This window comes from Equus quagga, chromosome 22 (assembly GCF_021613505.1).
Source record: "Equus quagga isolate Etosha38 chromosome 22, UCLA_HA_Equagga_1.0, whole genome shotgun sequence".
NCBI lineage: Eukaryota > Metazoa > Chordata > Mammalia > Perissodactyla > Equidae > Equus > Equus quagga.
This window is the reverse complement of record NC_060288.1, coordinates 2,062,466-2,086,323: the sequence shown is the minus strand read 5'-3', so window position 1 is coordinate 2,086,323 and position 23,858 is coordinate 2,062,466. Positions and strand designations below refer to the sequence as shown.

The window sequence follows — 23,858 nt, the reverse complement described above, 5'->3', positions numbered from 1 at the left end:
CGCCATGGGTCTATAACTTCTGATCTGAGGAAAGCAACAAAATAAGTCAGCAGCCCTCATCCCCTCAGGACCACAGACTGACTGTGCACACAGAGGCTCAGCGACGGTCGGCAACCATCTGTCAGCAGTGCCCAGGCAGCCACCCAGCTCTGGGGCAGAGAGGCTTTGGGGGGTCGAGAATCATATGGGCGGGTAGAGAACAGTGTGGGGTTTAACAGGACACCACTTGGCAGGTATTCGACAGCAAAATCAAAGGAGAGTGAGACTGTGTCTCTAGGAGCCCATAGTTTCATCTCACTGTGATCACAAGAGACTCACGTACTCTCGGGCTCAGAGAGGAAAGGCAGCCCTTCGTTTACCGAACACAAGAGCCCTTATCTTGGAAATGCTTGTAAAACATAAACATTTTGGAGAGGAATTTGGCAATAACTACACCAATATTTATGTTTACATACTTTTGAACTCGCAATTCCACTTCCAGGAAGTTCTTGACGTGCATGCAAAGATACATGTACAAGGATGATTACTGCAACACTGTTATAACAGCTGAAATTTGGAACAACCACCAATGGGGTAATGATTAAGAAGTGATACATCCATCCAATGGGATACAAAGCTGTTGTTAAAAAGAATAAGAATTGACACAGATATATTTTCAAGACATAGTATTAAGTGGGAAAAAGTACAGAAGAGTTTATTTCTGTGAGTGGCCTTGTGGGAATTTCCACTTTCCGTATTATATGTTTCTGTATTGCTTTGTTTCCCCCCTGAGATGTAATGTTTTGCATTTAAATCATTTAAATAGGAAAGGGTGTATATAACAAAACTTATATATGGGGATCCAATGAGATTGATAAAGCCCCTAGCACAGATCAGGCATGGAGTGATGCTCGCTATAGCTTACCTCTGTGATATCAGGAAACATCAGGGTGCAATAGACACCTTTTGATCCTGTTTTGGAAAACAGCACTTCAGTGAGGAGAGCCAGTGGAAAACAGTTTCTTAAACAGCTTTTCTGCCCTCTCTGTCCCTACATGCCAATTTCAAGTTTCCTGTCTAAGGATGATGAAATGGTTTCTTAGACTGCTGATACCATCATTTGTCTTGCTTGTCATTTTTGAGAGACTACTGTTCAATGAATTTCACACGCTGGCGAAGTAATAAGAAGGATGTTCTCCAGGAACCACTGATCTTTACCTTAGAGTCTAACCCTATTGCTCCATTCACAGATATCTTTGGTCTTCACCACACCTGCCATAGATGCGATTGGACTCTACTAGGCAGGTATGCCTCTTTTTAAGAGACTCAGATGCCCTCTCCAAATTTGAATTACAAAACAGCTAAGTGAAGGAGCAAATTTTACAATTGCAAAAGGACTCTGCTTTACTAGAAGATCTCTGAAGAGTTCCTTTCAACAGAGACCTTCTCTGGTTCATTTGCGAAAGGACTGACTTTAAAAAAACTGGATAATGCACGCTTTCAGAAACATCTATTACATATAGCAAGGAATATTTCTATTAACTGAGACTATCAAAGATTAATTGCAAGAACTTTGATTGTCCCAGGGGAAACCTGATGACTTCTGAGTGCTAGTAAGGCAGCGGAACCCACCAGGCCCCACTGTCAGGCCACACATTCAAGAGCCCTGGAGGAGGTGGAGAGACTGGTGTTGGTCCCACCATGCTACTGACTCCTCTGCAGCCAGGACAGGCTGCCGCATCTTTTCCATTTCCTCATTAGCAGGGATGGGAGAAACATGTTTCTCCTGGAGTTATCTTGAGGTTTAAATGAGATCACGTATCATCTTCCAGATATTAAAACATATTATGAAGCTACAATAATTAAAAGTTTTTTTCCAGAAGAATAAAAGACAGCTGAATTAAACAAGTAGAGTTCAGAAATAGAATCAAAATAAACAAGAATGAAGTTTCTGATAAAGGTGGCATTTCAATGCAGTGAAAAATAAGATGGATTTTTTAATCGACCCAGAAATAAATGGTTGGAACAAGAAGCTAGCCACTGGTGGGGGGCAGGGAATAGTGCTGAATCCCCACCTCGTCCCTCACACAAAAAGAAAGTCTAGGGGCCGGCCCGGTGGTGCAGCAGTTAAGTGCGCTCGTTCTGCTTCTCGGTGGCCCAGGGTTCGCCAGTTTGGATCCCAGGTATGGACATGGCACCGCTTGGCATACCATGCTGTGGCAGGCGTCCCACATATAAAGTAGAGGAAGATGGGCATGGATGTCAGCTCAGAGCCAGGCTTCCTCAGCAAAAAGAGGAGGACTGGCAGTAGTTAGCTCAGGGCTAAACTTCCTCGGGGGAAAAAAAAAAAAAGGAAGTTCTAAATGGACCATTAAACCTAAAAAAAGAAACCATAAAAGTACAAAGAGAAAAATGGAATAATGTTTATTTATAATCTTGTAGTAGGGAAGGCTTGTCTAATCAGAATATAAAGCCTAGAAGTCACAAAATATCAATAAATTGCTTATCATAAATGTTTAAAACTTTTTCATGGCAAAAAAAAAATCACACTGTGCACTGTCAAAATGGGAAAAATTTTCTCAAAAGGCTAAGTCTCTTAATTTATAAGGAAGGTATATATATCAATAAGAATAAAGAGGATGTACATTTATGAGAAAAGGATTTGACCAGGGAGTATGACATATAAATGGCCAATAAACAAATAAAAGATATTCAACATCACTTGTAACACAAGAAATCCATTTAAAACCATAAGCAAATTCCCCAAAATTAAAAATTTTGATAGTATTCAGAGTTAGAGTTAGCAAGATTTGGGTTAACAGACACGCTCATACATCACTGATGGGAATAGGTATGAATCAGTACAATTTTTCAATCCTTTCAAGGGAAATTTGGAAACAACTATCACATTTTTAAATGCACACAGCTGATGCAGCATTTCACTGCTAGAAATTTTCTCTACAGATATATTCCCAAATGAAAGCCAAGATATATGTGATATACAAGAATATTTATGACGGCACAGTTTGTAATAGCAAAAAACTGATGATTCTCCAAATGTCCATGAGCAGGTGACTGGTTGTACAAGTCACGTTACATACACACAGCAGAAGAACCCCAGCTGATAGTCAGTTAGGGGAAAGGTATGTGCCGCCAGCACCTGATCTGGTTTCCAAATACCCTTCTCCACACAAAGGAGCCAGGACACCTCGGAGTCCAGGGCTGCCACAGAGAAAGTGTAAGATGATCCCGGAACAGCTTATTGCACCAGAATGTAAGGAAGTGCTCAAAGAATCACGGGGACATGCCAAAAGGACACAGGAACCAGCCTGAAGTGGCTTTCACTGGCTATCTGGGACAATTTGAGCATTAAAATAAATAAAAATAATAGCCTTGGATTATAAATCTGAATAAAATGAGAATCTAAGAGTTTATATTAATAGAAATAGACAAATGGCGGAGAAGGGCAACCTGCTCTTTACAGTAGAATACAAACTAGAAGGAATGAGAGAGTTAGAAAATCATCAATGGCTGTCGAGACGAATGGATGAAAGTTTGATGAGGAACTGGATATTTACACAAATCACCTTAACTACAAGGGGAAACAGTAACTTTACGAGTGGAGAAATCTGGCAGATTTCAAAGCAATCAAGTTGATCAAAGTGACCAAAGTTGAGTCCTGAGGAACGAGTGGGATGAAATGACATCAGGTGCCTCCTGAGAGGGTGCACCGAGAAAGACGCAGCATCACTCCAGACAAACCCACACTGAGGTACATTCTGTGAAATAACCGGCCTGTGCTCTTTAAAAATGTTAAGGTCAGGGAAGACAAAGAAAGGCTGAAGAATTTTTCCAGGTTAAAGGAGACTGAAGAGATAGGAAAACTGAATGCAATATGTGATCCTAGATGGATCCTGGACTGGGGAAAATAGCTATAAGGATATTACCGGAACAACGGAAGAATTTAAGTATTGCCTGTCAATCAAGTAATAGTTTTATTTGAACGTTAAATCTCCTGGTTTTAATAATTGAACTGTGGTTATGTAAAACAAAGTCCTATTCTTAGCAAATACACACTGAGGTAATTAGGGGTACAGGGTACAATGCCTCTAATGTACTCTGAAATGGTTCAGAAAAGATAATATGGGGGCTGGACCCTTGGCATAGTCGGAGCTCCACTCTGGCATCCTGGGGTTTGCAGGTTCGGAACCCAGGCACAGACTTAGCAGCACTCATCAAGCCATGCTGTGGTGGTATCCCACGTAAAATAGAGGAAGATTGGCACAGATGTTAGCTCAGGGCCAATCTTCCTCACAAAAAAAAAAAAAAAAAGAAAGAAAGAAAAAAGAAAAGAAAAAATAATATGTAGATCTAGAGAAAATGATAAAGCAAAAGGGGTGAAACGTAAATAATTGGTGAATCTGGGTCATGGATGTACCAGAATTCCTTCTAGTATTTGTCCAAGTGTTCTATAAGTTTGAAATTATATCAAAATTAATGTATATGCTAGCATTGAAAGAGCTCCAACATGGGTTATGCAGTGATAAAGGGAAGGTGCAGAGCCATGCATGTATTATTTGCTTTAAAACAATGTTCCAGAAATGTTTGACAATGTTGGCTCTTGGGGGACAGACCAGGAATCATGACCTGGAGAGAGAATTTTTTACTTTTCATTTTGTATCTTTCTTGCTGTTTGAAATTTTCCTTCCCTAGGATAGAAAATGTTCAACATATGTTAATTTCCTTCCTTCCTTTCTTTCTTCCAATTAAAATTCAAACGCCCCTACAAGGGGTCCCACTCATAGCAAAGGGGATGAACTTGGAGATAGAGGTCCAAGGGAGAAAGGCGCTGGGTGCATGCGCCCATCCCCTAAGAAGGCACCAAGACCTGCTTTACCTAGTTGGTGATCTGGCAGCCCGAGAGGGGCCCACAGCCTCCTGCCGAAAGGAGAAGCTGGGACTGGCAGTAGGTGGGACAGAGCCCCTGACAAGGGGAAGTGCTGAGAGCAGCCTGGGCTCGCATGGATTTGGGCCTGGCAGTTGAGTTGCAACACAGCCCAGCGCTGAGTGAAGGTCCCCGCGCGCGGGCTGTGAGGACTTGCGCCCCCTCCCTCTCCTCGGAGCGCCGCTCTGCTTGTCTCTGTTCCTCATTCTGGGCCCCGGCTCTGCGGGCTGGGAGGGGAGCAGTCCCTCGGCCTGGGCCGGCTCAGCCCGCATGGCTCTGCAGCCGCCCACTGGGCCTTTCCCAGGCCGGTCACATATTTGGTCATCTCTGGCCTGTGATGCCTCTGATGAGAAAGCCAGCCCAACCCAGCGGTCTGGCCACACCATAGCGGTTCTCTAGAAATGGTGACTGAAAGGTTAAAGTGAGCCAAATTGCAAAACTGAAAGACCGCACATCAGAGGCTGCCAGGGGCTGGGGTCACGAGGTCAGGGAGGGGTGACAGAGAGCTCACTCCAGGGAACCTTTTGGGGTGATGGAAGTGTGCTATAGGGTGATTCTCATGACAGTTACTCGGGTGTATACAGTTGTAAAATAACATTAAATTGTACACTTAAATTCGTAAATTTTATTGTATGTAAATTATTCCTCTATAAACCTGATATTTTAAAATGATCAAAATGAAGACAGACTACCTACATATCTAAATTATCTGACGTCCTCTAGTAATAAAATGAGTACAGTCTACAGGTCTTTTTCCCTAAGAATCATCCTCCCCGACCTGTCACTTTTTGTCCACTTCAAAAACCCACCCACTGGACCAGTGCGAATGGACTCAGGCAGGCAGTTAGGAGCCGCAGTGGCAGCAGCAGAGAGGAAGACAACGTCATATAGGACCGAAAATGGCCTGTCGGTGTTTCTGTCTTCTAAGGCGAGGCAGAATTCGCATCAGATCACCACAGGTCCCTTTTTCTTACAGAGGGTGGTGGCTGGGCAGGGACAGAGAAAGAAATCACACAGCGTAGATGGCCCCTGTGTAGCCCAGGATTTTGGTCACGCAAAGGCGGAGCCCCGCGGGGTCACAGAAGGTCTGGAATGAATCCTGGCAGCCTGAGAAGCAGCAACTTGTGAGCCAGTCGATGGGTGTGGGCTGCAGCCTGAGGCTTTCGGAAGGGGTTGGAAGTGAGAGTGCGGTGCTGGCCCTCTGAGCCCTTGGCCCTCTGAGCCTGTGGCCGCCAGCGCCAGAGCAGAGCCACTGAGCAGAGCCGCTGCTCTGCATCAGAAACTGGGGGGCTCTGCTTCCTTGTTCAGGAGCAGGAGGCCTGAGGAGCTGGGCAGCCTCAGAGGGGAGCGTTTGGTGGAGGCTAGGGCCCGAGGGTAGAAATGTTTACAACACTTGTGGCGCTGTGATGTGAATCCTTCCATCTCTCCAAACCTTTGGTGGAGTCAGTGAAATACCAAGTCCTTGTGTGAAAAATCATTTGGATGAATTCAAGGAGAAGGGCTAACCGCCATGCCTGGGCGAAAACAGGATCCATGAGCCCATGGCAAGACGACCCATGAACTGATCAAATTCTTCCAGTACAGAAATAATCACAGGGCACCTGCTGGGCGGCCATTAATGTTCGCTATTGTCACTATTACTTTACATGGTGGCCAGCACTGGGTGACGCATGGACAGTGGGACACAGGAGTAGTGGGGGAGGCAGGCAATAAACAGACCAATATGTATTGAAATCAGTGAGAGCCTCCTTCCCAAAGCTGCCGCTAAGGTGCTCGGTCCTTCTGAGGAAGCTGAGGCCACTGTGGGGTGGGGCCCTCACTTCATCCAGCAACTAGCACAGTGCTGGGCAGCTGCCGGGCTGGCACAGGCCTTCCCCATGGCCTTGGCCTCTGAGACTGCCTACATCAACTGTCGGGGCCCAGAGCAGGCTACCCCCAAATATCCCACAATGGCACATTGATCATTTTGAATTCAGGTCACTTGAGAAGCAAAGAGGGCATTCTGGGCCTTCTGCCTCTGTTCCCTCTGAAAGCAGGAAACCAGTCTTCCATGGGAAACGCTCTGCCTGCATCCCCATCCCCAGAGCCAGGGGATGCTGCCTGAGGAGCCGCATAAGCAAACCTTGTTAACTTACTACCCCAAGCCTAACTTGTATTTAAATTCCTCACTAATTACCTACCTCAAACCTACATTCCTTTGTCCTGTCATTCCTCACAAATTTATTATTTCTTTATGTAAAAAGATATATTACTGCCTGCTTTGTTCACTCTTATGAATTCAATTGGGTTTTCTCCTGTTAATCTGGTTTTGTGCCAGTTTCATTACCCCTCCAGCCATTAGAACACAAGAAGGGCGGAGAGGAAATTCCCTCCTCCCTGACACTATTCAGTCCTCATCCCGCGTGACAACTCAGTGACCGTCAAGGAGGACAAGATCGCCGCCCTCATTCAAGTGGCTGGTGTCAATGTTGAACCTTTCTGTCCAGGCTTGTTTGCAAGGGCCCTGGCCAACATCAAGATCAGGAGCCTCTTCTTCAGCGAGGTGGCTGGCGGCCCTGCCCCACAGAACGTCCTGTCCCCTCCACCACTGCTGCCTCAACGGAGGAAAAGAGAGTGGAAGAAAGAAAGAAGAATCTGAGGGGCCCGATGAGGACATTGGCTTCAGTCTTCTTGATTTTGTAACATGTTCAGGAAAAAGCCCAACCCTTAAAAAAAAATTAGTGACAAGAGCTCTGAAGGACAAGAATAGAGTATGGTGACAAAATTCCTGGTTGTGGTGGACAGGAGGGCCCATGTAGAAAGAGCGATTAAGAATTTCGCAAAAGTAGGAGCTCAGAATCCGAGATAAATAGGAAACACACCACCCACCTCACCCACCATCAGACACGACCACATCTGACACCAAATTCCTGGAGAGATGTGAAAGGTGAAGGACACGTGGACTTTCAGTGTAATGGGAGGCAGGGGTGAGCCCACTTCATCTGAATCACAAAAGACAGGAGTCTCAGCTGATTTCTGGGTTATTGCATTAAAAAAGCAACAGCATTAAAAACTACTATTCAAAAAGGGTTTAATAGGCACCCGGCTCTGTACTGGGCACTTTACATATATAATCTCACTTAAACCATATAACCACGAGGAGTAGGTTTTATTAGCCCCCATTTTACAGAAAACCGAGGCTCAACGAGATTCAGTAAACTGCCTGAGATCCCCAAGCCAAGAAAAGGCAGAGGCAGGATTAGAACCCATGTCTCTCAGACTCCAGACAACACGTATAACCAAATGCCAAAGAGGGCAGCATCACCAGTCTTTGCATTGGCCAATTTGCTCATTCACTCGGTAAATTTTTATTGAGCACCTATGATGCACCAGGTGTTGGGAATGCAGCAGTGAACACAATCTCTGCTCCCAGAGAGCTAAAGGAGCAGCTCAGAACGAAGATGAGCTACAAAACATACCTGCCCGGTGGTAAAACCGTACACAGCAGCCCGTCCACCATCTCTCTGCCCCCGTGGGCTAGGCCACCGTCCCTTAGTGACTGCCTCCTCTCTAATTTGAAGAGGGTTCATTCTCACTATCGGGCTCTGCCAGCCCAGCCCTATCTCCCACCAACTCCCCTAGAAGAAAGGTGGATTTCTTCATGTCTTCCAACTAAACAAGTTTTCCAACTTTTCCGGCAGAAGACTTTTTGTTTGTTGAAGGAGCTAGTCTTGACTTACAGAGTCCTCTCTCTGCAGGGCAGGGAGAAAATTGGAAGTAATGAGAGAGTCGCTGAAGTCACTGAGCCAGAGCTGACTGTGGGCAGTGGGGGGCTTGGGAAACCCTCCCTGTTCCAAACGGTCTGTTTGAGTGCCTTCCTGTCTTTTGAGCTGGTTTCTCTTACTGTGACTCAGCTCCCAGATGTTCCGATAACAATCCTTTCCTCGCTCAAAGGAGTTCAGTGTTGCTATGCCTGGCTGCTGTTAGGTAAGAGAATAGAGTTTTCTCAATTGATGGCACAAAAAGACTGAATAGAGGATAGTTATCTTGGACCCTGGGGAGAAGGTTTTATTTTAAAATAAACCCCTTAGAAACTTTATCCTTAACGCTAGCGCAGTCCTACCTCCACAACAGAACCAATCAGTGCTGGAATTTTGTATTGCCTGCTCGTCCTTATTGCTCATCACTTAATGGCTCTCTGTGGATCTGACCTCCCTAAAAAAATTCTAGGTGCCTCTGACGAGAGTTGCATTGCTTGGCCCCCCCCAGGTCAGCCATGCCCAGAGCTGTGCCAGGCACGCCCACTGCTCAGTATTTCTTGACTAACCTATAGTCACTGCTAAATAGCACCCTCAGCCTTAAAACAGGAAGAAAAGGGAATATTTTTCTGCTGTATCTAAAAATATTTTTTGCAAACAGTCTGTTCACATCTCTAGAGCAGGACAGAGACCAGATGTAGGCAGTGGGCATGTCTTTTCTGAAGAGAAAACAGGGCTTAAGATGACAAATTTCTTGAGACATGATAAAACCCAGAGGCCCCTTCCTGGGCCATCATTCATTTTTTTTTAAATCTAGTAATATGTGACCTTATCAGAGAGATTTATGTTCAGTTGAAAACCAAATTATTTTGAGCTGAGCAAATGGGGACTGTTAAATTACAGAGTGGAGTAAACTTTTGGTATATCAGTGGATGTCTCACTAACTTTCTCAGTGACAGTGATTAAAGAGAAACCTTTTATGATGTCATATAAGAAATAGACTCAACATAGGGCCCAACTCATATAGGTGCTCAATAAATATGTTTTATCTTAAAAATTTATTTATTAAGCAAACACTTATATAGCATTTAGAATGTGTTGGGCACCATTCTAAGTGCTTTCCAACTGTTTACTCACATTCTTTTCTCTTCCTGCTTTGAGGCTGAGTGTGCTATTTGGCAGTGACAGTAGGGTAAATTGAGAAAAACCCAGGAGCTCAAAGTGCCGAGGCAGCCCCGGGCATCGTGGACCCATCTGTTTGGGCTGACGTATGTCCCTAAGCATCCCCTTCAGTCTGGGGCTCTGTGCCGGCAGGAGTGTCCCCTGTGTCAGGCAGGGCTCGCCAGCACCTCCTCTGTCCTCCACGTTGACCCTGCCAGTGCCTCCGCTGTCTGACCTGTGCCCTCCTGTCCTCCTGCTACCCTTAGGCTGAGCCAGATGAAACTGCTGATCTGTGTTTGCTGTGTTTCGACTGTTTTTGCTTTATAAGAAAACGACAATTTCATGCAATTCAACTGAATCCTGCCTACATTTTAAAGGAGAGAAATGGATGCTTGGAGCGGTCAAGTAACTGGCTAAAGTCTCAGAGGTAATCGACAGCAGTATCTAGATTCGAAAGCCAGTTCGCCTCCTCGTGAACTTCTGAGGACACTGCTTTTAACCACATGTTCATAGCGTGGGTCCGAGAGCTGGCTGCTTGGGTTTGAACAGCAGATCACTCACTTACCAGCCTGTGACTTTGGATACAGACTTTTCCTCTTTCTGCTTCAGTTTTCTCATCTGTAAAATGGGGATAATAATAATCAGTATTGTCCAATTTGTGGGGTTGGCTTGAGGACTGAATGAGGGTACCTAAGCACAGAGTTTAGACAGCGCCTGGCACTCAGTGAGCACTCTATAAATGAGAGCTCTTATCTTTAGGCTTCCTTTAGTACTTTTTGTCCTGCTCCAGTAAATATACCAACACACACACACACACACACACACACAACTCCTTTGTCTGCTAATATAATGCCCTAGGACTGAGAAACTCAGTAGTAAGAGACCTTATTATAATGCTAGGTAGGTGGGAGACGAACTGCTCTCCTCAGGGCTCGGAGCCTCTCACCATTTCCCTTCATCACGGGGACTGAAACTCCGCTTTAGGGTCACTCTGCTAGATTTCCCTCCCTTTCCTTTATTTTCTTTAAAGGGGGAGTAGGGACTGTCACTTGTAAGGAGTACAGCTTTGATTTATCATTCTTGATATCCAGCCAAAGAGCCTCTGAACCAGGGGAGCGCAGCACGAGGACAGGAGGCCAAGGGCGGTTCTTGGAAACAGTCCCTAAATCAATCCCAGCGGGGGCGCGGGAAATTCCACCGAGTTAAAAGTCTAGGAAGCGGTGTCAAGTTCACCCCAGGAGGGCCGGGGTGAGGAAATCCCCATCTCCCCTGTCCCAGAAACCGCTCAGGTTGAAGGCACTTGTCTTAAAAGGACTCTGGCGTCTTAGGGCTCAGCTTAGGGCTGCGCTTTCATCTCAGCGAGCACAGCCTGTTCAATTTCGACCAGAGTTGTCTAGAAGCCACACACACCCTCCCAGGGGCACCTGGGCTGGGGTCCCCGGGTACAGCCGGCCGGCGCGGGCACGGGGCGTGACCGGACCCCCGCCTCCCTCACCCCCCGACGCCGCGGTCCCTTTAAGACCCGGCCCGGCCCACGTGCCCGCGACGTCAGAGCAGGAAGTGTTTGAGGAAGTGGCCCTCGGCTGGCAGGTTTAAGATTCCCGTATTTTAATGTCTTGGGGTGGTGCCAGAGACCCCGGTGGTGCCGCCCAGCCCCCGCCTCCCCCGCCCCGGGGAGCCGCTCCCCCGCCCCGCGGCCCCGCCGACAGGTGAGTCCCCCGGGCGGCGCGCGGCCCTGGTGCCACCTGCAGACCCCGCGTCGCCTCTGCCCTGGCGGGCTCGCACCTCCCTCCTCGCTTGAGGCTCCTGGAGAAACTTATGTCGAGTTTAAAAGTCAGGGGTTCAGGGCGTGGAAGCCTTTCCCTCGTGCGGTTTGAGTCGGGGGCCCAGAACAGCCCTGGCGGGGGCTCCCGGGGGCGGCGTCGAGGTGGGTGGCTTTGGGGGAGAAAAGTGATTCGGAACGTAGAGTCTCCCCGCCACCTCGGGCAGAATGCGCGTGGGGCGCGGCGCCCCTGGCGGGGGTCCCGGGGGCCCCGTGTCGAGGTCCCGGGGTGTGGGCCGTCGTCTCCCTTGAGTGACTTTCCTCCCTGCGTGCCTCCACAGCCGCGGAGGTGGGGTAGGGGACGGCGAGGAAGACAAGTTTGCTACCCAAGCCGAAAACCCAACCAGCCTAACTGGTTTATTTACAAAACGAAAACCAGCTCAGTTTCTTCTGCTCCCACACTGAGGGGCAATGATATCTCTCACCTTCTCCATCCCCATGACTTCCATTTTGTCTTAACTTTAACCTTTTGCCCCCCACCCCAAATTGCTTACAGAGTTAGCACGGCATCGCTATGAGCTGGTCACCTTCCCTGCCGACCCAGACATGTGGGGCCTGGGAAATGAAAGAGCGACTTGGGACAGGGGGATTTGGAAACGTCATCCGATGGCACAATCAGGTAGGGCTCTGTGCCGCTGGGAAGAGCCAGGGGCCGGCCGGGGAAGGGGTGGGGAAGACAGGCTCCCCTCTCCCGCCTCTGCCCAGTGCTGGTCCGGGCTCACCACTTTTGGCCATGGGCTTCTTGGGAGAGAGTGCAAAAGGGAGATGGGAAGAGGGCTCCAGGGCTGCTAAGCTGTCTCTGGGTTAGTGATCTCTGAGCTTTATTGACTATGCCACCTAAATAAATAGGAAAAGATTTTAAGTTTTCCGCCTCAGTGATATATATTTTAAATTATCTATCTGTCCTGACATTAGACTGTCATGCGCTAATCTATTGTGTACTAATATTACACATTATAAAACACACAAAAATAGAAAATTTTGAGCCAACCCTGATGGCCTAGTGGTTAAAGTTCGGCGTGCTCCACTTCAGTGGCCCCAGCCCAGGTCTGGTTCCTGGTGTGGAACCATACCACTCGTTTGTCAGTAGCCATGCTGTGGCAGTGGCTCACATGGAAGAACTGGAAGGACTTGCAACTAGAATATACAAGTATGTACTGGGGCTTTGGGAGAAAAAAAAAAACTTCAAAAACAGAAAAGTTTAAAGGATGAGAATAATAAAATATTTTAAAATGTCTTAAAAATTAATTTTTACAATATTTACTAATTATGATGTCTTCCCAGGGTTGTTTGCAGTACTTTGCAGCACAAAATATGGAGAGCTACATGAAAGTGAGAATTATCATTAAGGATAGTAGATAAAAATCTGTATTTCAGATAATTTTTATAATTTTGAATTTTGGGGACCAATTTCTTTTTAGATCTGGTGAGACCCTCATTGTTTTTACTCCTTATGTATCTGACATGAGTTTCTCAACTTGGAAGTGTTGGTTCTTCCATATTCCCGTTTGTGCAAGTGTTACATGTACTGAAAAATCTCTGCGGCAGCCTTTTTAAGCCACTCGTCCATTTTATGAGAGTTCTTTGATTAAAATTGGATAATACGGTCCGTAATTCCACCTAAGCAGGGCACATGTAACCTGCAACATGTCCCCACAGGCCCCTGTCCACCCCTTGCCTTTGGAACCCCATTGACCTCAGGATACCTCAAGTACCAGAAGTGGCACTTGACCTGACAAGTGGTGTGAGGAGGGTTTAGTATCAGAAAAACTTAATTTCTTTTTTATTTTTTTGGATTCCAGTCTTGGATAACCCCTGGAGTACATATACCCAATTTGGAGACCACTGCTCCAGGGGACCCTCACTCACCAAATAGGTGAGAGTAGCTTCCTGACCCAAACTTCAGACCCACTGAAGTCCTTGAAGGAAGGCATCTGCTTTTCAGTCAAGGGCTGCTGAGCGCCCTTTTCGACTGAAGGGATGGCAGATTGCACCCCACTGCCCAGGAGCCTGGCTGCAGCGAGCAGCGGGGGTCACGGAGCTACTGGCCAGCACGTCGAGGGTCATTCTGGTCAGCTGACTCCCGTCCTCAGTTTGTTGGAAGACATTCCAGGCCCTGCCCTGAGCCCTGTGAGCTCTGAGTGGGTGGAATGACCCCTGGAGGGATGTGGCAACCGGAGCTGGAGGCCAGAGAACAGCCCTGCAGGTGGTAATTCCCATACCCGACTGGCAACCTAGGATCCCAGCAAAGCCCATGGCTGAGGAGGCCTTAGAAGCGCACCTGGCTCAAATCTGTTCTGGTCAGAGTGTAGCCAGGAGCCCAGCATTGTAACAGAAGAGCCAGATCGTTCCATGCGCCACATATACCTGGGCTGGCCTGCTTCTAAACGGGCAGGGCTTTTAGAGTTTTGACTACAACAGATATCTTGTTGCAGCCGAATTAGAGACATCTTGGTTTTCTTCAAAAACAGTTCTGTCCGAATGTGCCACGTATCTGTCATCTCTGGTTCAAAATGGCCTCCGTCTGCTCTCTGGGCTTGGAAAGCTATTGTCAGAATTTCTTTGAGGCTTTATAGATATGGCCTAAGGGGTGTGTGTGTGTGTGTGTGCGTTTGGGTGTTTGGATTAGTCTTCAAGAATTAATACTTTCAAGTTCCTTCCCCTGTTCAAAAACCTTAATTTGTTCTTTATTTTAAAAAACCCAAAAGCTAAACTCCTCATTCTGCTGCTGGAGGCCCCTCCATGGTCTGGCCTCACCCTGTCTCTCTAGCATTACGTCCCCTTGTTGGCTCCCAACAGGTTGGTCGGCTGAGCCCTCTCTGGGACAAGCCTGTCTGTCCTGGACAGTTTTACCTAAATCCCACCCGTTCCTCTGGGACCAGCTGTACAGCTCCTCCTCCATAAGCCGTCATGGACTCCTTCGTTCCGTGGGAATTGGTTCTCCCATTGAGTTCCTTCAGCTCCACTCCTTTGGCACGCCTCGTGCACTGCCATTTTGTCTGTGTGTAGGCGTGTGTCTTGTCAAGGCTCTAAGTTCCTGGTCAGCGAGGTCTCTCTGGTTTTTGGTTTCTTTCAATTCCCCCATAGCAACTATCTCTATGTTACACACATATTAGGGGCACAAAATGATTCTGATAAATGATTTTGATAAAGATCTTTTTGGAAAAGAGAAAGAGCCGTTTGTCAGTAATTGTAATTGTAGACTCCGGCTGTGGTGAACGCGGCATGAGAGAGGGGCCCAGTGCAGCGAGACCCCGTGCCAGGGCAGGCCCAGTGCAGCGAGACCCCGTGTCCCATGCCGGGGCGGGCTCAGTCAGGGGTGGGGAAGGCTTCCCCAGGAGGTGGCTCTTGAGCAGAGGCTGAGGGATCGGTAGAAGTCAGCCGAGCAGAGAAGGTGGGAAGAGTTCCGGGCAGAGGGGGCAGCCGGTGCTGAGCCCCTGTGTGGGGGGATGCAGGGTGGGGGGAGCCGGCTGCGAGGGAGGCTGGAGTGTAGAAGGCGAGAGTCGGACCCTGCTGAGGAGGTTTTGTTTTTATCCCAAGAGCAACGGGGACTCTGTTGAAGGGAGGTGCGCTCTGACTGCGGGGACACCTCGGAGCGGCCCAGGCAGCGGTGGGCTGGGAAATCAGCTCTCTGAAAAGTCGCCCTGGTGAGGAGTGTTGACCAATTTTCACAGGGTAACTACTCCCACCCTGGCTCATTTCAAGCCACTGATAGTTTCACAACGAGTTCTCACCAAATTCCTGAATATTTAACAGTCGGCTTTCAGCGACTGGTACTGGGACACCACTGGCACTGCCCTGTCTCATGGGGAGACCAGTTATGAAGCTTTTGGGGTAGTCCAGGTGAGAGACTGGACGGGCTGTCAGCGGCGGAGCTGGAGAGAGCGGGCAGAGTTAAGAGCTGTTTTAGGGGTAAAACTGACAGGGCTTAGAGACGGGATAGAAAGTGGAGGGGCTGAGGGAGAGGGAGAGGTCCAGCGTGCACAGACACCTGGTGCGCGCTTGCTGAGCCTGGCTCAGTCCGGGCAGCTCTCTCGCTCCTCCTGGGCTGTTCCTCAGCTGGAAGAATCCCTCAGGCTGCTTGGGGTGCTTAGGGGAGGGTCTTTAATTGATGTTCAGGATCAGAACGGGAGCAGTGTGGCCTCTGGTGGATGCCCTCCTGCTCAGAGCCTCTTGAAGAGAGCAGCTGGGATGGGGTGGTCTCGATTGCTTAACTCCACTCAGGAATGGTTGTACTTCACACAGCAACCGTGGACCTTGTCCTGATACTCCAGAGATCCATAGACTTTATCTTGTCTACAAAAGAGAAAATATTTTTACTTTAGCACAAGAGAAATTGCAAAAAGAACCTATGCCTCTGTCTCCTTGGCCAGGGAAGTGACACCTAATGGTGAGACCCGTTATTTATTGAGCACCTACTCCACGCAGATTGGGCTAGCATTTTATGCGCTTTCTCTCCAGTCAGCACAGTAATCCTAAAAGGACGTAATGCTGTCTTTACTTCCACTTTATAGCTGAAGAAACTGAGCACAGAGAGGTTAACTCACTTTCCCCAAGAGGCTAAGCTAGTAAGTGAAAGAGCTGGACTCTGCGCCTACATCTATTTGTGTCCCAGACTGCACCTCACGCCTTCTCCACTGTGGCTTGTAACTTCTCCATCATGGAGGATGCAAGCTTAGGGTCGCCCCTAGGACATTCTCAGGACCCCACGATCCGTCTAAACCATTTTGAAGCACTAAAGGAAAAACTCTCCTTTGGAGGACAAATATATAAGTTTTCCTCATTAAACAAGAACTTGAAAATAGGTATTTCCCAGTGAGGAAGGGCAGTGTAATAAATGACCCACCTGTTTCCTGAGTGTTTTGGTCCTTTTGCCAAGCATGGGCCTGGACCATCTTTGCTATGTTGGTGTTTCCTTAAATCTTCAGCCCAAGGGTCAGTACAGTGTAGACAGGCTGATATTTTCAATAAGATCTTTGTTAAATACAAAGGAAGAAGAAAAGATGACCTGAGTGACCTCAGCCTGCAACGCCTTTTGGGAATAAGGGGGAAAAAACAGAGCTTGCAATCACACACGCCTAGGTTCACGTTCCGGCTGTTATTGCCAGCGCCGTGGCTTTGGGCCACAGCCTCCCATGTGGATTTGGAGGATGCTAAGATATTGATCCCCTTGGCACTCAGCATGCCTCGGCCGGACATGGGGCGGCTGCTGTCTGGAAGCATCTGGAAGCGTCCCAGGGTTCCTTGCAAATATCACATTCTCTGTGCACTTTGATGTGAAAGAGGCTGGGAAGTGCCACCGTAGGTCCCAAAGGATGAGTGTGAGGATGAAATGAGGTGATGTAAACGCTGGCTGTTATAAAGATATAAAAGGTAAGGGATTGTTAATTATCCCTTCTGTGAAGTAGTACTAACTTTTACTTGCCCCTTCAGTGGACAAGACTAAGTTCACTTCAGCTTATCTGTGTTTTGAAGTCTTAAAGACTTTAGTCAGTCAGTTCACTAAGAATTTATTGAGCGCTGGCCTAAGCTCCAGCAGGGATCCATGAGGGAAGAAGCGGTGACCCGTCCTTAATGTGCCTGTGCTCTAATTGAGGAGGTAAAATGGAGACTTAGGAACATATCAAATAAGTCTAAATAGAAGCACTGAATTGTGTGGCCAGAATAATGGCTACTATTTATCACGAGTGTCCTGTGTCATTTGTGCTTTGTGCTCTATCCATCTTGTCTCTCCTGAATGCTCAGTTTCTTGAGGAAATGGAACTTCAGCAGGATCTTGAAAGGAGGAAGACTGTAGATAGTCTGACAGGAGAAGAGAAGGCAATTCAAATGGGTAGGGCAACATCTGCCTAGGGCGAGAGAAAGGAAATGATACTACTGTAATTTACTCAAGGCCCCCTCTGTACCAGACACTCCATCTCATTTTAACTGACAACACCGGGAGGGGTAGAGTCATCTCCATCTTATGGATAAAGACCCAGAAGCTAAGGAGTGGGCCCAGTGTCACACATTTACCAGGCGAAGGATGAGGGAGTTACACTCTGACCTACTTCGCCCCTGAGCCCTCGTGGGTGAGTTTGGAGGCCGCTGTGTCTGTTGGATATTTACACTGAAGGTAGTGGGTTGAAGTCAGAGCCCTCTCAGCATAGACTGGTCAGTGCTGTTGAGTGAGGGGCAAAGCTACAGCCAGCCCTGGACCTTTGACTCTCGGGCCTTGGTTCTGTCTCTAGGATCTCTCAGAGCCCAGCGTTGCTGCTCCTTTCAGAAACATTCGTCTTGGAGGGCAGGGCCTGAGAAGGAATGAGGAGATTATTACTGGTTGTCCCCTTATACCATAGTGCCTAGAGGGTGGTTGCCATGGTAACAAGAGCTGGCTTTCGGAGCCAAGGCTTTGAACGTACCCTCTTGGCTTCCTGTGAGTTTCCCTTGGTCATTAAAAGAAGGCTGACTTTTGCAGGCAGGGCCGGCTCCCTCTTAGACTGGCGTTCCAGCGCACTTCTGCTGTGGCATCTGTTGGTAGCTCTCACAAGTCTGCAGATGTATCCCCCACCTTCATCTGCACCTTATAGTGCACTCACATTTATATACAAGTTTTGTGTTTTCGCATACAAAAGGCAAAGAACCACAGAGACTCTAAGGACCTTCATAATCAACTGCATTCAATGTAGATAATACTATTGGCCCCTTGCTCCATTTTCTCAAAATACAAACCAGTTTTAAATTTTCTCCCACATGAGGAGTCTACTTACTAGACGTTGGATATGAGATAGTTCTGGCCAAGTGTAGGTTTCTGCAGAATTGAGCTGACCCTGGGAAGTTCTAGACCAAATGAAGAAAGGCGCTCACTGTTCTGAGTTGCATTACTGGTGAAGAACAAACTCCCCAGGGTTTCAAAGCCAGTATTCATTGTCTGTTTCTGTACTGTTCAATTGAATTTTGCTTTCTAGAGCAGGTGTGTTTTTAGCAACAGAAAGTCATTGTTCAGGTTTCTGTTTCAAGTGAAACATACTCATGGCCACTGTGTAAGGAGACTTGAAGTGTGTCTGTATCTGCGGGACATTTCCAGGCTAGGAAGTTAGGAGTTCCCCTGCAGCCGTGGGCCTGAGCTGAACTCTCCAGTGATGGTCTCTGTGCCCTGTTATTCCACAACATGTTCAGTGCTGCTGTTGCTCCAAGCTCACTCCGCAGTCTGAGTTTGAGTATTGAGGCCAGGATCAAATCTTCAGTCTTTAATATCAGTCTGCAATATCAAAATCTATTCCTGGATTCTGGTTGGGCCAGGTGACAGCTGTGTCTTAGGTCCAGTGTTTGCACTGAGCAAAAGACTGTGATTATCTACTATTATCTAATGTATAGAGACAGACCTAAAGTATTTTCTAAGTCACTTAGTATATCTGCCTTTCAGGTTTGATTTATCTGTCATTTTTATGAAGGAAGCATACTGTTGGTGGTAGGTGGAGTAATGCCTCCCGAAGATATCTCTGTCCTAACCCCCAAACCTGTGAAGATGTGAGGTTACGTGGCAAATGGGAATTAAGGTTGCAGATGAAATTAAGGTTGCTGATCAGCTGACCTTAGATGGGAAGATTATCCTGGATTTTCTGGGTGGGCCCAATACAACCACGGAAGTGATTAAAAATAGAAGAGGGAGGCAGGAGAATCAGTGTCAGAGTGATACAATGTGACAGAGACTCAACTGGTCATTGCTGGTGGAAGGGGCCATGAGCCAAGGAATTCAGGCAGCCTCTAAGAAGCTGGAAAAACGCAAGGAAGCGCATTCTCTTTTAGAGTGTCCAGAAAGGACCACGGCCCTACCAACATCTCGATTTTAGCCTGGTGAGACCATCCCGGACTTCTGATCTCCAGAACTGTAAGGAAACAAATTTGTACTGTTTCAGGCCACTAAGTTTGTGGCAATTTGTTATAGCGCAATAGAAAACTAGCACACTGTTCTGTGTATTGAAGTTAAAATAGGTGCAGATTTTTAAAATTCTTGGTTTAAACTCTCAAGAGTCATTCTGAGGTAACAAACCATGAATTGCAAAATCTTCTACTAAACTGTTGCTTACAAGACTGTCCATTGAAACACTGCGTGCTGGGGGGGCACTCTCGACAGTGCTGCCTCGTACAGCACAGCCCGTCAGCCTCCTCTCGGGTAGCGCTCTGCCTTCCACAGGCTGTTTCTGTAGCGATCCCGCCTAACAGGAGACTAGCATCTGTAACATGTGTCGGTGTGTCGGAGCCACTGTTGACGGAGTTACCGTAGAACTGGGGAGAAATATTTGAGTCTGAACACTAATGGGAAGTGAAACTTGAAACCAAATTCAAATCAGTTTGAGAGCAGACAGAGGAATTGGGAAGCTCACGAGGTAGGGGCTGTAAGATTTTGTGAAGTGTAGCACAGTCTGCTTGTACATCGATTGAGGAACAGTGGGATTCTTTTGACATGTTCTCTAACTCTTGAAAACTGTTAGATGGACTTCTGCCCAAATTCACCTCTACAGCTGTACTAATTGGTTCAATAGCAACAGGATTTACAGTTTTTGAAAGAGGTCAGCTCTTCTTCAGAGAGCACCTCAGAATCTAGGCCAAAGATCAGGGTTCTAATAGCAAAGTAAGTGAAGGATACTTACAGCAGAACCTGGTTATCGACACCTACTGCTGCCATGGGCTGCACCGAGGAGTGCTGTTGTCACAAAAGTGGACATGCAGCTCCAGCATGGGTAAGCCGTGGAGACAGTATGCTAAGTGAAAGAAGCCATCACACAAGACCACATACTGTATGATTCCGTTTGTATGAATGTCCAGAATAGGTTAACCTGTAGAGACAGAAAGTAGATTGGTGGTTGCCTAGGGCTGAAGGGGTTGGGGGGAAATGGGGAGTGACTGCTAATGGGTATGGGGTTTCTATGGGGGGTGATGAACATGTTCTTAAATTGATTGTGGTTTTGGTTGCACTATGAATATATCCACAGCCATTAAATTATATTCTTTAAAGGAATGAATTGTATGGTATGTAAATTATATCTCAATAGAGCTGTTAAAGAAAAAGTAGGCATGTGAGGTCACCACATGACGGAGAGTTTAACCTCAGCAATGTTGGGATTTGATAGAAGCAACTTACGGGAGTATCTCCGAGGTGTTGTAAGTATCTGTTTTCTGCCGTTGGACCTGTAAGGATCAGAAGATGCTTCTACCTTATTTCTAAAGCTTACGGTTCTTAAGTCAGTTTTAGGGATTGGTTTGTTGATCAGTGATTCAGTGGTCTTATTAGACAGCTTCTGCTCCTGTTTGGAGCCTTCCATTTTTCCTTTTTTTAGTGGATGGGTCCTTGTTCCTGTAGGGATCATGGCTAGCTTGGTAAATGTGCGGCTGCGATGAAGTTCTCCACGTGCACACTGGAGGGTCTTGCCACAGTCGTCACGTCTTTTTTAAATCCCGTTCAGTTCTATACGAATTGCTATGCTTAAAAGACTTAATGATTCTTTTCAGTATGCATTTTCATGAACTGACAGAACAGTCTGACAGGCCTTCTGGGGCATCCTTCAATTGGGCAACAGTAGAGTTTTGGTGCCGTTCTGAAATTTTTTCTTGTTGTTGGATTGACCATACCAACCTGCAGGCCGTGGCCTTTCCCCAGGGGCGTGCTGAGCGTGGGGCTGGTGGGGAGGTTCTTGCTGCAGATGCACAGAATACACAGGATATTGGTATAGGGCAGCTTGCTCACTAATGGCAGACCAGCTCCCAGGCCACCACCAAAGCCACAACCAGGGGCAGCTGCTGCCCCTCACTCATCCTGGAGGCCCCCATGGGCCCGAGGAGGTGGCAACACATAGTGGTGACCCCATTGTGTGGCCAGAGCACCCGAGGACAGAGTCGCAGTCCCTACTGCCACCGATGCTGCAGCCTCAGGGTCCGGGAGGATTTTTCTTGTCCGGGAGGACAGACCAAAAAGGGATTTTTGGTCTGTACCCCATGGCTCCTTGATGCTGCCTAGAGCACCAAGGAAAAGGGAAGAGTTAATCCTCAGGACCTGGTCGGCCAGTCAGTTATTCACAAAAATTTTATTGATTGCCTTCTTTTCCATTTATGAAACGTGAGGGCATTGTGCTAGTTACTGGAGAAGAGGTTAAAGTGCATGAGGATGGACAAGCCTATAATTTAACAAAGAAAAGAGACAATAACCCTATGACCTACAGAAAATCAGTCAGGTGGGTATGGGCAATGAAGGGGTTACCTGTGTAGCGAGGGGGCAGGAGCCCCTGGTGGGGGAAGCCTGTGGTGCCTGTGCACCGTGCCAGCACAAGCACAGACTGCAACGGCACAGCCTGGGCCCTCGGTCTAATCTAGCTGCTGGTCGGGCCTGGGGTGGAGTCCTGGGAGGTGGCTGGAAAGGCAGATTGGAGCCAAGCTTTGGAGGATTTTAAATGCCAGGAGTACCTGCGTGATGTGGGTCTGCCCCCAGGAGTATCACTGAACACCTGCTAAGGGCTGGACTTGGCTAGGGGCTCAGCTGCATGACAGTGGGTGTCAGTATTCCCATTTTACAGATGAAGAAACTGAGTCGGACCAAGGGGTGTGGTTAAGGTCACAGAGCTAGTAAATGGCCGAGTGGGAATTTGAATCAGCCTGTGTTCCATCTACTCGGCTTACATTCTCTCTGAAGAGACAAAACTCTCTCCAGAGAGAGAAATGTGAAACATGGAGACTGTGTGGCACTGACTATGAGATTGAGCCATGTGGAAGTGCCATTGGTGCAGGTGAGAACGGTCAACAACAGAGTGTCACATGGTTCGACCTGGTGTGACAGCAGGCGGGCTTCGGAGGAATGGGAAATCTCTTGGGCAGGAATGGCCAGCAGAGGTTTTGTGGAGGAGGTCGGAACTGAGCAAGGCCTTGACGCAAACTCTGGATGGATGGAAATGAGGGAAGTGCAGAGTGAGAGGTGGGGATGATGGAGACCAGCCTGATGGGCTGGCAGGTTACTTGGGGACATCTCCCAGTGGACACAGAGGCGCACCTCAGGAGCTGCTGGCAATGGCAATCCTGCTTTGGGCCTGCTGTAAAATCGGGAGACGGTTCTGGATGTGACCCAAGGCTTTCTCTTGTGTTTGGTTGTTGGTTCTGCTCATCCTCCCGCGCCTGCTCTCTCTGCAGGAAACAGGTGAGCAGATCGCCATCAAGCAGTGCCGGCAGGAGCTCAGTCCCCGGAATCGAGAGCGGTGGTGCCTGGAGATCCAGATCATGAGAAGGTGAGGGCCTGGTGCTTCGAGCTGCTGCTGGCAACAGGGCTGCCACGGGGGGTGCCGAGGGGCCTGCAGGGGCCGAGGGGCCATGGGACATTGAGATGAAGTCCAAGGCAGTCAGCGGGGCTTGGAGATCTGGAGCAACGGCCCCAACTGCTGCGTCTGGAAAAAGAGAGTCAGAAATCTCAGTCCCTCAATCAGGACGCCAGCCGGTCTGTCCGGATACATGCCTTCCAGAAGAGTGGCAGTCAGTATCCAACGACTGACCTTGTCAAGGGCTCTTGGTTAGTTTTATTTGTTATAATAAATAACTTTAAATAGCTGTCACGTTGAATTTTCCTTTGTCAGCAAAAGTCCTTTTTTCCCCCATACTTCCAATTCCAAGCTGCATGTGACTCTCCACTGCTGTGAGCTGTTCCTGATCTTTCTTCCTCTCGAGTGGAGACAGGGTCTGTCAGTCCTCTAGGTGGATGCTGTCCTCCCAGCTAGTGAGGTGTTCAGGTAAACCAGCAACATAGTTAGCTCGGAAGACCTCAAACAGGTGCTCCGTCCATGAACCTGTTAGAGAGGGGAGCTGTCACCTTGTTGGCATCCAGTGCCCGCGTGCACACACACCCCATCCCCACTTGAATGGCATGACATTGGAAGTCCCTCTACCTTCTCTGCTTTTCAAAGCAGTTTTGAAGTACAGTGAGGGCTTGGCGTGAGGCCCTCTAAAGAAGTTTAAGTTCCGTGGCATGCACTGAGAGACCTGGGGTTCACAGGGCGGAAAGTGGAATTGGGGATGCTGACCGCCTGGGCCTGGAGGTCAGTCACCCGTTCCTGATTTCTATCTTCCCCTACTTACTCCTGAGGGCCCTTGCTGTTCCAGGCCTTTGTTGTAAGGTGAGCTTTGCTGAGACATGGGCGGAGGGGGAATGGGTTTGAGCCAAAGCTCAGGGTCCTCCCTCATTGGTTTCTCCTTCTTC

General features: G+C 47.9%; 1 protein-coding gene across 6 annotated transcripts in view; it reads left to right on the top strand.

Annotated features, from left to right (window-relative positions):
* The first annotated feature begins 11,375 nt into the window (after positions 1–11,375).
* IKBKB (inhibitor of nuclear factor kappa B kinase subunit beta) overlaps positions 11,376–23,858 on the top strand; it is a 48,958-nt gene continuing 36,475 nt past the window's right edge. For 4 of the 6 annotated variants that reach the window (XM_046648437.1, XM_046648436.1, XM_046648435.1 and 1 more), the window contains exons 1-3: positions 11,376–11,531; positions 12,141–12,263; positions 22,802–22,896. In XM_046648437.1, the coding sequence (XP_046504393.1) occupies positions 12,159–12,263; positions 22,802–22,896 (200 nt within the window). In that variant the 5' untranslated portion in view covers positions 11,376–11,531; positions 12,141–12,158. Of the gene's footprint in view, positions 11,532–11,727; positions 11,750–12,140; positions 12,264–13,446; positions 13,521–22,801; positions 22,897–23,858 lie in introns of those variants that run through there. The other 2 variants (XM_046648434.1, XM_046648438.1) reach the window with 2 other exon arrangements.